Below are 11,484 nucleotides of genomic sequence, written 5' to 3'. Positions count from 1 at the left end.
GAAATGTTGACTTATGATTCCTGGTGTTTCAGCTAAAGCTTGGGCCTGATAGAAGGGCTGATGTTGCAACTTGGGAAATGACATCAAGACTGTCTGGCTTAATATACTTTGAGGATATGCAAAACTGATGGTCAAACAATATGCATCAGTATATTCTGAATGATTTGAAACATGAAATTTTATAGTAAGACTTTAAGGACTGAATTGCAAGTACTTGTGTTTTCTATTTACAATATTCACATAGGTGATGGTTTCTTCTATTTTTCTAAATGTCATGACAATTGAAGTCTCACTTACCTTGTTCTTAAAGTACTGTCTGGCGTAACTCCTTACTTGCAAAACAGTGCGACTTCCTATTAATTTTGCAATTTTTGTCCACCTCCGCCCAAACTTGGCCTGCCATATTAAACAGAAATGTTAAAAATATTTTTATTAGTTTGGAAATATAGGCAACACCTTTCAAGAAGCCATTTTCATTTTCTTTCTAAAGTTAATGAGTGAGCCTGTAGATAATCAAGTCTTAATTATTACTGGGCTGTGAAAATCAATGATAACTGGCATGGCTTTTGAATTAGGAAGATCCAAGTCCAAATCCTGTCTGGGACACTGCGCTCACCAAACACTTTTGGGGCAGTTACCTGACTTCCTTCAGCAGTCCCCTCATTTGTCAAATGGGGATAATAATAGCACCTACTGCTTAGGGCTGTTGTGAGGATAAGATGAAATAACATAGGTAAAGTGCTCTGCAAACCTTAAAAATAAAAATGCCAAGTCACAATCTTTCCACCCTAAATAGTGCATGATGTTTCCAGTTATGTTTCTTTTAAGAAAATAGTCCACCAATTCTATACACATCCATAGTAATGAAGAGCTTACAGTTACAGGACAAAGCTCTTTCAGAGTCCAAGGACAAAGGTGAAGGCAAAGATTATTAAATGGAATAATAACAAGTTTCTATTCTCATCTTTAAGACCTGGAGTTGGAAGGATCTGGATTCAGATAATTCTTAGTCATGTGATCCTGTGATCCTGGGTCACTTAACTTCATTTGCCTGGCCCTTACTGTCTTGAGTTGTTACTAAATAAAAAAGTAAGGGTTAAAAAAACCAAACTATGGCAGTGACAGTTAACTCTGGGATCTAGTCCCACACCTCCTATGTCAGACCTTCTCACTTTAGATTAGTCTACAATGACTAACTAAATTAGTCTTTGACCAACTAAAATATCAACAAATAGCTGCCTTTGCTCCTGCACCACTTAGAAAAAATTCCAGGAAGATACTGTTATGTCTGCATTCAAATATTATCATGGCGTCATAGTGAAGAGAATACTAAAAATGCTCATATTTAAGATTCAATCATATTAATGTCATTTAATAATCTTGAAAATGCATATGCAAATTTGTAAAGACATGAAAAACTCCACTTTGGACATTAAACAGTATTTAAAGTAAATATATTCTGTATTTTTTACAAAGGGCCCCAAGTTTAGGAAAGTTATTTCATGCAATCTTTCTACACTGTTTACCTAGAAACATTTAAATTGATCTTTATGAAATGTTTATGCAAATAGGTTGTTTCTGGTTTCCAACCAAATTAATGCCATTTCAATTGCTTACAGAATTCCAAATACTTGAATTAAATGAAATTTCAAGCAATTGCCAAGATATTGAGACAGATTCAGACGGGCTGGCATTAGGCAAAGGAACAAGTAAGAACAAGAAGGTTTTTTCACTTTTTGTCTTGACATTTGGCACCAGTCTAATTTCTGCAGGCTAGAAAAAACCTTTTGTGGGTTAAAGCTGCTTACAATCAATCACAATCTCAGTGGCTTCCTATGGTAGTTTAATTCTAGTTTATTATTTCATTCATCTCTAGAAAAAAAAGTGAAAGTTGCAATTAAAAAAACATTTTGAGTTGGCAATGCCTAATGCTTGATCTCTTTAGTGCCAGCTGGCACCCCTATGCCAGAGCTTCTAGGATCATTTTATCTGAAATGATAAAAAGACTTTTATTTACCAGGCCTTGTTCGAATAGTTCTTTTTCTCCCACAGTCCACTTGACTGAGTGACTGGCTGGTTTTGGAGGTGACAGAGTCCTAACGAAGAGAGGAGAAAAGGAATTATGTACAAAAAAGGATCTCAAAGAAACAACCCATTTTTAGTACAACCAGAACTCAGATGTTTATGGGCTCGGCTCAAATTTCGAGTCCTAAATCCAGTAAGGTACTAGTTCAGGGGCATTTGGGGGCACATTCTTTTAGGAGGACTGGGACTAATGCTAAGAAGAAACAGAAAGGGACCAACGAGTGACAGAGGTCTTTAGGAAGAAAGCAGTACTGGCTAATATTTCTTAAATCTTCAGATCATAAAAATTAAATAAACTGGAAGTCTTGGGACATATATTCCAAATTTCATGTATTCTAAGAGAATTCCAAATTCTCTTTCCTTCCTCCTCTCTTCTAGAATTCTGCCTCCCTTTGTCTCCCAAGACTTTTTAGAAGCTCTACTTTTTAAGTACTCCATGTAATTAATGGCCAGAAAAAAGCAAATGACATCAAGTAGATCTACGTTATCTATGGTATTGCTTTTATTCCTTTAGAACTTAGTAATATCTATGTCTTTAAATGTCTATCTAGATAAATGTATACAGTCAGTGGGCTAGTTAACAAGGTTCATAGGGAAATAACCCAATCTATCCATCTCAATTACCTTTATTTTTCTTAAACCCTCACCTTTTGTCTTAGAATTGGTACTAAGTATAGGTTCCAAGCAGAAGAGAAGAGCTAGGTAATGGGGGGGTTAAGTGACTTGTCCCAGGTCATCCAGCTAGGAAGTACCTAACCACATTTGAACCCAGGACCTTTTGTTTCTAGGTCTGTCACAATTCACTAAGCCACCCAGCTGCCCCTTCAATTAACTTTAAAAAAATTAAAAAAACTCATAAAGCTAGTTTAGTGCTCAAATACCTGGCAATTTCAAGATACCTTTACTAGTCTATGCCTAAATGAAAGACATGTGTGGTCCCATCAGCTCTATATTAAGGAATGCTACTGCACTATGAGATATATTGAGAAAGCAGAAAATCTTCAGTAAGAGTGTGCTCAATTCTTTTGTTTCTGTTTTCAATGGCCAATAGACTGGAAATGACAAAAACAAAAACAGTCAACAGGGAGGTGATTCTTGAGAGAAGAGAAGAATGTCTTTGATGAATCCAAGTCACTGGGCCCAGAGAAGTGGCATGCCATGGTCCAGAAAGAAGTGGCAGACAGGCTTTCTAAGGCATTGTCAGTGAAAGATCAGGGAGAAGTTAGACATTGGCGAATAGAGCCCACAAACTATAGGCCAATGAGTCTGACACTGGTTCCTGGGAAAATTCTAGAATGGCTGATTACAGAGATGGTTGGGGAACATCTGGAGAAGAAGCAGGGATTATCAAGGGCCAACATTATCAACACGAGGCATGCAAGACTAACCTCACTTTAACTAAACGAGACGAGGAAAGTGACATGGAGATAATTTAGCTATATCTTGGCAAAGCTAAACATCCTCGTAGAGCGATTTTCTCATAGAGAAAATATCTCTTGTAGAGACTGACATGGGTAAGACAATCATACGACCAGAGATGTATAACTAATTGGATTGCCAGACTTAGAATCTATTAGTTGCAAATGGTTTAACATCAACCTCTCAGGTTTCCAGTGGCGTGCTAGGGATCCATGCTTGGGCCTGTGGAGTTTAGTCTTTTTATCAATGACCTGGATAAAGGGATACTTTGCTAGCCCAATTTTGCTGACTGCAACAAGCTGAGAGGGGGAGCTCACAGTGGATGAGAATCAGGATGTAAATAGACTCTTGACAGGCGTTGAATCTAGTAACATGAAATTCAATAGAGATAAATATAAAGTCTTATCAAATGAGATAATTATAAACTACTTGGCATAACACCTGGCACATAGTAGGAGTCATACAAATGTTTATTCTCTTTTCTCCTTTCCCTTGTGCTTGTGTAAAAACATCAAATCAATTTCACAAGTATAATAAGGAGAATTAATAGATAGAAAGCACTGCTGGAAAAAGATGGGGATGAGTCAACAGTGGGATATGGCATCCAGAATACTATAAGAGGGGCACGGCTTCCAGGAATAGAGAAATAAATGACAGACCTACTGTATTCTGCCCTCATTTGGAGCACTGTGTCCAATTCTGGACACCACTGTTTAGGCAGTCAGGTAGCCAGCTAGTGGACAGAGCTCTAGGCCTGGAATTGGGAGATCCTGGGTTCAAATCTGACCTCATTCTTAGCTGTGGGACACTGGGCAAGTCACTTAACCCCAAATGCCTAGCCCTTACCACCTTTCTCCCTTGAAACTGATATTCAGTATTGAGTCTACGAAAGAAAACAAGCATTAAAAAAAAAAAGACATTGTTAAGTTGTAGTGTCTAGAGAAGAACCAGGATGGTCACATGCCTGAACTCTGTATCTTCTGATAACTGATGAAATTGGGCATGTTTAACTTGGAGAAGACTCAAATGGACCTGAGAGCTATTTCCAAAGGTTTTTAAAAGGTTGACCTTTGGAGGGACCTAACTCATTCTGTGTGGCCTCAAATTTTAGAACAAGGAACAAGAAATGGAAGTTATAAAGGGGGAAAAAATGGAGGCTCAATGTCAGGAAAACTTCCTAACACAGAATTGACCAAAATTGGAAGAAGAGGCCTAGAGCTCCCCTTTCTTGGAGGTCTTTGGGGAGAGGCTGGATGACTACCTATCAGGTACATAAGAATAAATTCCTTTTGTTTGGGGTCTGGCCAAATGGCTTCAAGATTCCTTCCAATCCTCAAATTCTATGATTCTGTACTTAATTCCTTTTGCTCACTTAAATACTATTTTTGTTTTAAAATATCTTGGAAATTCATTGCAATGGAACATGCCAGAGTATCAAATGAGCAGGCCTTCAAGTTATTCTATTAAGATTTCTAAGATTTAGCAAAGTATCTCACCCATAATAGGCTAAAATCACTTAAGAGTTGCAAATGTCATTCTGAGTCCAAGTTTCTGATTGACCTACCATGAGAAGGGACAAGAATGTTGGCTGGCTGAAAATAACTGCATTTCTAGTCAACTAAATAATGGCACTCAAATTCTTACATTTCCAAAAGAAACCCAACTTGTATTTTTACATAATTCAAGGTCAAGAGAATTTTGTCATACAAACATTTATATACTGCTTTTGAGGTATTTAAATGTAAAATAACCCAGTCAAAAAAACTTTGAAAATACAGAAAGTACATACGTGAGTTTTCCTGATTTTGGTGGACTGTAAAAGAGAAAAAGAAGAAAAATTCTGGTTTCTGTAGTTAACTTTTTCAAATTCTCCGCAATCTCCTAATGGATTGCCCAACTAATTTTTTTTTACCTTTTCATGTACTTTTTATTACTTTCCTTATGATCAAGCCAGAATTTGTCTGGAATTGATTTGTTAGACATATAATATCTGTGAAGTTACTAAGGAAATTTTTGAAAACATTAAATAAAAAATTGAAGTCTTTCCATACACAGTGGATGCTATTAGCAAGGGATGACCTAGATTTAAGTGTGGAGGAAGGAATGAGAAAAGAACAAAGTAGCCTTATTCTCCCTGCATCCCATTTGGGTTTATAGGGCATGGAGATAGAAGAAAAGTACTGGGTGTATAAGACGGGCCAGTTAGGGCATGAGGTTGAGGCCTGGAATATATTTCTCTCACATCAACCAAAGCCATTTCAACCTTCTTCAATAACAGGGGGCAGTAAGCTGTCATTGTATGTCACAGATACTGTTGACATTCTGGTAAAGTCTAGGATCCTTTCTCAGAATGTTTTTAAATGAATATTAGAATGGATAGACTTGCAAAGGAAACCAAAGGTTAGTGAAAATAAAAGATGGCACTACTTTCCCTCTCCCCCCCATTTTAGTTGACTGATCTGAAATCTTTGCTTTCTGGACCCATTCCTGCTCTCCAAGGAATAGAGAGGTTTGGACAAAGGATCCTCCATCTGTAAAACTAGCTGACCACAGCTTCTGCAGGTGAAATAACAAAATAGCACTTCATTCTCTTATTCTGACCCCCCTCCCCCCAAATTTGAGAGTCCTGTAACTCTTCAGATGGCAGGAAAGACAGGGAGTAAGAGAACCTAATTAAAACGTGTAAGCTTTTCCTAAGTAAAATGAAGGCTATGAATTTCTAAATCCCTTCTAAGCATGAGGTGGTGGGTAGCTGACAGATGCTCTGATGTCATTGCAGCAGTGGCTATGGGTACACTGAGGGGAATGCTATGGTTGAAATGGACTGTAGTTGGGGGAGTCCAACACTGTCATTTTAAAGATGAAGCCCCAAAGACCCAGAGCGCTTATGTGATTTGAATGAGGCCACATAAGTCAGCTAGCTGCAGAGATAAAAACTAGTTAAGATCTCCTAGACTGAAGCTTTCAATCAAGTGCTCTTCCCACTGAACCACACCAACTTTTCCATCACTTGTCAGCTGTTTCTTTGTTCTTTTTTGAAATAAAAAGACCTGAATTCTTTCCTCTGTAGTATGAGTGTTTTAGTTTGATCTTTGCCGATTACCTAAAGGAGGAATAGTCAAAAATCAAAAGGAATAGATGTGTTCTTATAGGTGACTAGGAAGCAAGAGGCTTGTCCCAAATGACAACCTTCTCCAGGTGCTTAGTTAAGACTGAGATGGTCTAGCCTGCTGGCATGAATGGCTACATCAGTTCCAGCACCTGCCATGTGTAGTTGCCTCTATCAATGTTTTCACTCTAACATCACAAATACATCAATAACTGGAGTCAGAAAATTCCACTGGAAGAGTATTTGGACAATTGCACATGAGAACATCATGCCTATAGGGCCAACCTGTCCCATAGATAACCATGATTTTTACCTAATGTTTCGAAAGCATTAATGAACATTAGGGGGGGAATGCTTAAATCCTGTAGAGGTACCCAAATTTCTGAGAGCTATCATGGGCTTTAAAATAATGCAGGTCTTCTGGAAGAGAAAGCCTGCTTTTTCCTAAGAAGGGTACATGGAGTACCCCAATGATATTCAAAAAATCAGAGACCCTGGACACTCAGGTGAAAAACCCCACAAAATGACTATCAGTGATTTCTGGTCCAAACTATTTGTAGCTTTAAAAATCTAACTTGATGGGTTTTTTTCTTCATAAGCAATAAAGGATACTCTTCTTCCAGTAACATTTTCTCGATGACAGCCCTGTTCTCAGCACTGATGGTATTATCCAGAGTCCAAGGCTATTAAAAGAGAAAGGTAATTTTTTTTAACTAATTGATTTTTGAGAATATCTGCTTTGATATATCAGATAAAAATGTGTGATGTTTAACTGAGACAGCCCACCATGACCTTCTTGAAGATCAAAAGAATTCAGATTTATCTTTTTTTTAAACCAAGGAAAATCTGCAAGGATTGAGAACAAGGACAGAAGCAGAAAAAGGGGGAGTCCAAGATAGGAAGCCTCTCTCATTTGCATATTTTAAAAAGTGAAATGACATGATCTTCTCATAAAGCACTTACAATGAGGCCATTATCAGTTCTCCAGGTTGAATCAAGGTAGTGATCTTGCTGGAAATCACCTGCTGTATTTTCATGGCCTCTGTAATAGATAAGAAAATGGGTACAAAGATGCTTAAAACAGTGAGCCTACTTTAGGACTTCCTCCTGGGCCTTGAGATGCCTACTGGCCTTCTCTCACTGATGTAGCAATTCAGTCTGTTGACTTTAGGACCAGCTTCCATAACCATCAGCCAACTTTCCACACTAGTTGGTGCCTCCTTAAGAGAATTCTCTTCACACTTACTTATGGCTTCTCTTACAATGATAATCACAGGAGGTGATTATCACAAGCCCAACCATGCCATTTCAGAGACTGATTCCTAAGAGTTGTGTGCCAATGAACATCCAGCAAGTAAGTGCCAGAGACAAGGTTCAAGGCCAGAAAGCTTCTAGGGTTTCTCTGGCTAGAGAAACCTTATCTTTTACGATGACATTAGAAGATGAGTGCACAGCAGAGGCTGCTGATAAGTGGAATTTTTTTTAAGGCATCAAGAAAATGGGCCCACCTCCAATAGGGTCATCTTAAAGCAGGATGAAAAACAAGAATATGTCCCAAGTGTGATGTGCCAGCCAAAAGGCTCCTGTGATCTGGCACCCACAGAGTCCCATCATCCTTAGCCATAGTTGAACAAGCTCTGGAGTACAATGTTTGGGTCTGGTAAACACAGTTAAAGTAAGAGAGTTGTCCAAAGGGCACAAAGATCCTACTCAGAGAGAGACTGGCCTGGATGAAGTTACTGGAGATGGAAAAGCAAAGGCTTGAGGAAGCCATTTGAATTGCCCTGAAGCATCAGAAGGCTGCCCTGAGAATGAAGTACTAGACTGTTCTTTTGCCCAGGGGCAGAACCAAGAGCAAGGGGAGGAGTGACCACGAGGCCCACTGAGTTTGGATGTCAAAACAAGCTTCCTAACAGGTGCTATATGCTGTCCTGGGCCAATCACTTACTTTCACTGGCACCACCTGTGGTGTGGAATGAAAAGGTCAGTTCTGGACCACCTACAGGAGCCTTTGGACAAACTTGTGTAAAAGGAAATTGGGCTCTGCCTTCCTCCCAGTCTATGTTGGGACCCTGCATCTCCCCAAGGGGGGACCCCAAACACCCCATTATGGGTGAACTTTGCCCAGTGAGGGGGCTGTGTACTGTCAGGGCAGTCTGACATGGGATCTGGGGTTCCAGACTGAGGTTAGAGCAGGATGTAACAAGCATCTCTGATTCTAGAGACTGATCCGGGTTTATTATGTCACAGATAGCCCGAGGGGTCCCCTCCCCCTCCCACATTCCATGTGCTCTGGGATAACACAGGATGGCCCTGCAGCTATGGGCCTTCCTAGGCCTCCGGCTTTCTGAGCCAGGTCTGTGTTCCATTCCGGCCTTTGTATCACCGCCCCAAGAGAAGAGGCCTGAACCGGGGTAAGTGTTTGAGAAATGCCCGCTGGGGGTCTCAGTGGTTAGAGCCAGGCCTGGAGAGAGGTCCTGGGGTCCAATCTGGCCTCAGACACTCCTTGGCTGGGTGACCCTGGCCAAGTCACTTAACATTCTTCTGCCTCAGAGCAGATCCACAGCACTGATTCTAAGGCAGGTAGCGGTCGCTTTAGTTACTTGGGGTTCAGCACGCACCAGTCCAGTCCAGCCAGGCCTTTCTGGACCAAGAACGGACAGGACCCACAGGCCATGCTCCAGGGGAGGCCTCGGGCAGAAATGGATAGGCCCTTCCTTCCCCCTAAAGCTCCAGTAGAACTAAGGGTCCCCTGCCCGCCTCGGCAGAGTGGAAACTCCTTTAGGGCGGGCGGAGCGCGGGGTCACGTGGGACAAGAAGGCGGAACCAGCTTTACTTGTAAAATGGGCACCTGCCCGGGAGGGAGAGTCAGGGTTTGGGGAGGCCTGGAGCCCTTTCTGCCTCCCGTGTCTCAGTTTCCCCGTCCGTGCAAGGACCGGGCTATCCCATACAGTGACCTTGGTCTCAGTTTCCTCCTCCGTTCGATGGGGGAGGGGCGCCCTAGGTCACGTGGTGCGGCCATTCCATTTGACAACCAAAGAAGGTGAGGCCCGCTCCGAGTCAGGGACCTCAAGACCCCGGCCCGCTCCGAGGGGCAAGCTTTACCCGAGGCGGCCTCGACTTCCCACCCGCTCCTCTTGGCCCTAACCTCGGCCCCGGCCTCACCCGTGCGGAAGAGGAGGCGCCGCCGCCATAACCACCCCCGGGTCTCCCTCGATATCCACATCCGCTTCCTCGGCCGCCATGATCGCGACTCTCGACCTCGCCGCGGCCCCGCGCGACCCTGCACAAGATCCCGCGAGACTTGGGAAAACAGATGGGGAAGGGAGGGAGCATCACCCGAGAGGAAGGCCGGAGTAGGCGGGACTATGGCTTGGAGGCGTGGCTTCATCCAGGGGGCGGCTATCCGCGAGAGGGCGGGTCTACAGCTCGGGGACTGGCCCTGAGGCCGGACTGACGGATTTAGAAGGGAGGGTCCGACCGGAAGTAGGGAGAGACTGATGGCTGCGGGGATGCCAGGGGTCCCCGAGGAAAGTGGACAGGACGTGTCTGACCGTCCCCCCTTTCTAATTCTGTTCATCTGTGAACTCTGCGGAGCCGCCTGCCTTGAGAGGACATGGATTTAAGAGCTCACAATTTTATTTATTTTGCCATTAGCTTTATTTTTGAGTCCTAATAATTTGTTTTATTTTTTCAACTAACCAAAAAAAAAAAAAGATTTTTTCTTATTCCCACTCATCACTATTGAAAAAAGAAAAAGAAAATGCGACCAGTCTCCTATAACCAAACAAACACACTGCTCCAATCGCCCATGTTCCCCCCTAATAAGTTTCTGTCTGTGCTGTACCACCTCCGCATTTTTACAGCTGAAAGAGCTGAGCCCCAGGGAAGGGAGGTAGAACTGGAAGAGGTGTACAAGGTGATTTAATCCAGCTTCCTCATTTTACAGATGGAGAAACTGAGTCTAGAAAGTTTAAATTGATCAAATCAGTGGGAAGAAGGCCATCTTAACCTGAACTAGTCCTTTTACAGATGAAAGAATAATGCTTAAAGTGTTTAAAGTGAATTGGGGCACAGACTTGGAGAGGATCTCAGGTCATCTGGTCCTGTTACAGATGGGGAAACTGAGCCCTAAAGAGACAAGGACTGACTTGATTGAGGTCACAGGGGCAATAGTAATTATACCTGAGATTTATAAAGTGCTTTTAGATCATCACAGTCATGAATCTGGAGCTAGAAGGGAGCCCAGCTAATCAAATCCCATTCTTTTCCCTGTGAGGAGACAGTGACCCAGAAAGGTTTTCTGTGTTGCACAGACGTGGAGTCACAGACTCCAAAATTACTGCTTTTTGCATCTGGACCTGGAAGGAGACTTGGAAATCATGACAACCCCTTTATTTCACAGAAACAGAGAGGTAATCAGTCATTCCATCAGTCAATAAATATCAACAATACTGGATATCATATCATTATATAATGCATACTATGATAATATAGAATAATGAGTTGGAGTTCAGCTTCATGATGCTCTCCAAACTCAGTGCTTTTTCCAATGCAGAGAAATGCTGGATTGAGAGCTGCAGGAACTCTGGAGGTCTTCTGATCCTGCCCCTAGAAGAAACAGAATGGTGTCCTTGAGGGGCCAAGATGTCTGGGTCTAAATGCTCCCTCAAATACTCCTTGTGTGACCTTGAGTACATCAGTCTCCTAATTTCTTTGGGCCTCTGTTTCCCCATTTGAGGGGATTTCCCTTGATGAACCTTATGAGCCTGCTGGCTCAACACCTATGAACCTATGATTATAAATGGGCTTTAGATCACCCATGTGACCTTAGGTAATGATGATCATAATGGTCACAAAAATAATAGTTC

At 41.9% G+C, this 11,484-nt stretch overlaps 1 protein-coding gene across 1 annotated transcript in view; it reads right to left on the bottom strand.

The window, feature by feature from the left end:
- Positions 1 to 9,858, bottom strand: part of MYSM1 (Myb like, SWIRM and MPN domains 1) — a 32,286-nt gene extending 22,428 nt beyond the window's left edge. Inside the window, exons 1-7 of the mRNA XM_044672163.1 lie at positions 9,779 to 9,858; positions 7,577 to 7,655; positions 7,226 to 7,296; positions 5,417 to 5,494; positions 5,294 to 5,317; positions 2,018 to 2,096; positions 298 to 396 (exon numbers count right to left, since the gene is read on the bottom strand). Coding sequence (XP_044528098.1) covers positions 298 to 396; positions 2,018 to 2,096; positions 5,294 to 5,317; positions 5,417 to 5,494; positions 7,226 to 7,296; positions 7,577 to 7,655; positions 9,779 to 9,858 — 510 coding nt within the window. The remainder of the gene's footprint in view (positions 1 to 297; positions 397 to 2,017; positions 2,097 to 5,293; positions 5,318 to 5,416; positions 5,495 to 7,225; positions 7,297 to 7,576; positions 7,656 to 9,778) is intronic.
- Between the last annotated feature and the right edge of the window lie 1,626 nt (positions 9,859 to 11,484).

Source organism: Gracilinanus agilis, chromosome 4, assembly GCF_016433145.1.
Source record: "Gracilinanus agilis isolate LMUSP501 chromosome 4, AgileGrace, whole genome shotgun sequence".
NCBI lineage: Eukaryota > Metazoa > Chordata > Mammalia > Didelphimorphia > Didelphidae > Gracilinanus > Gracilinanus agilis.
This window is presented reverse-complemented; position numbering and strand designations above follow the sequence as displayed.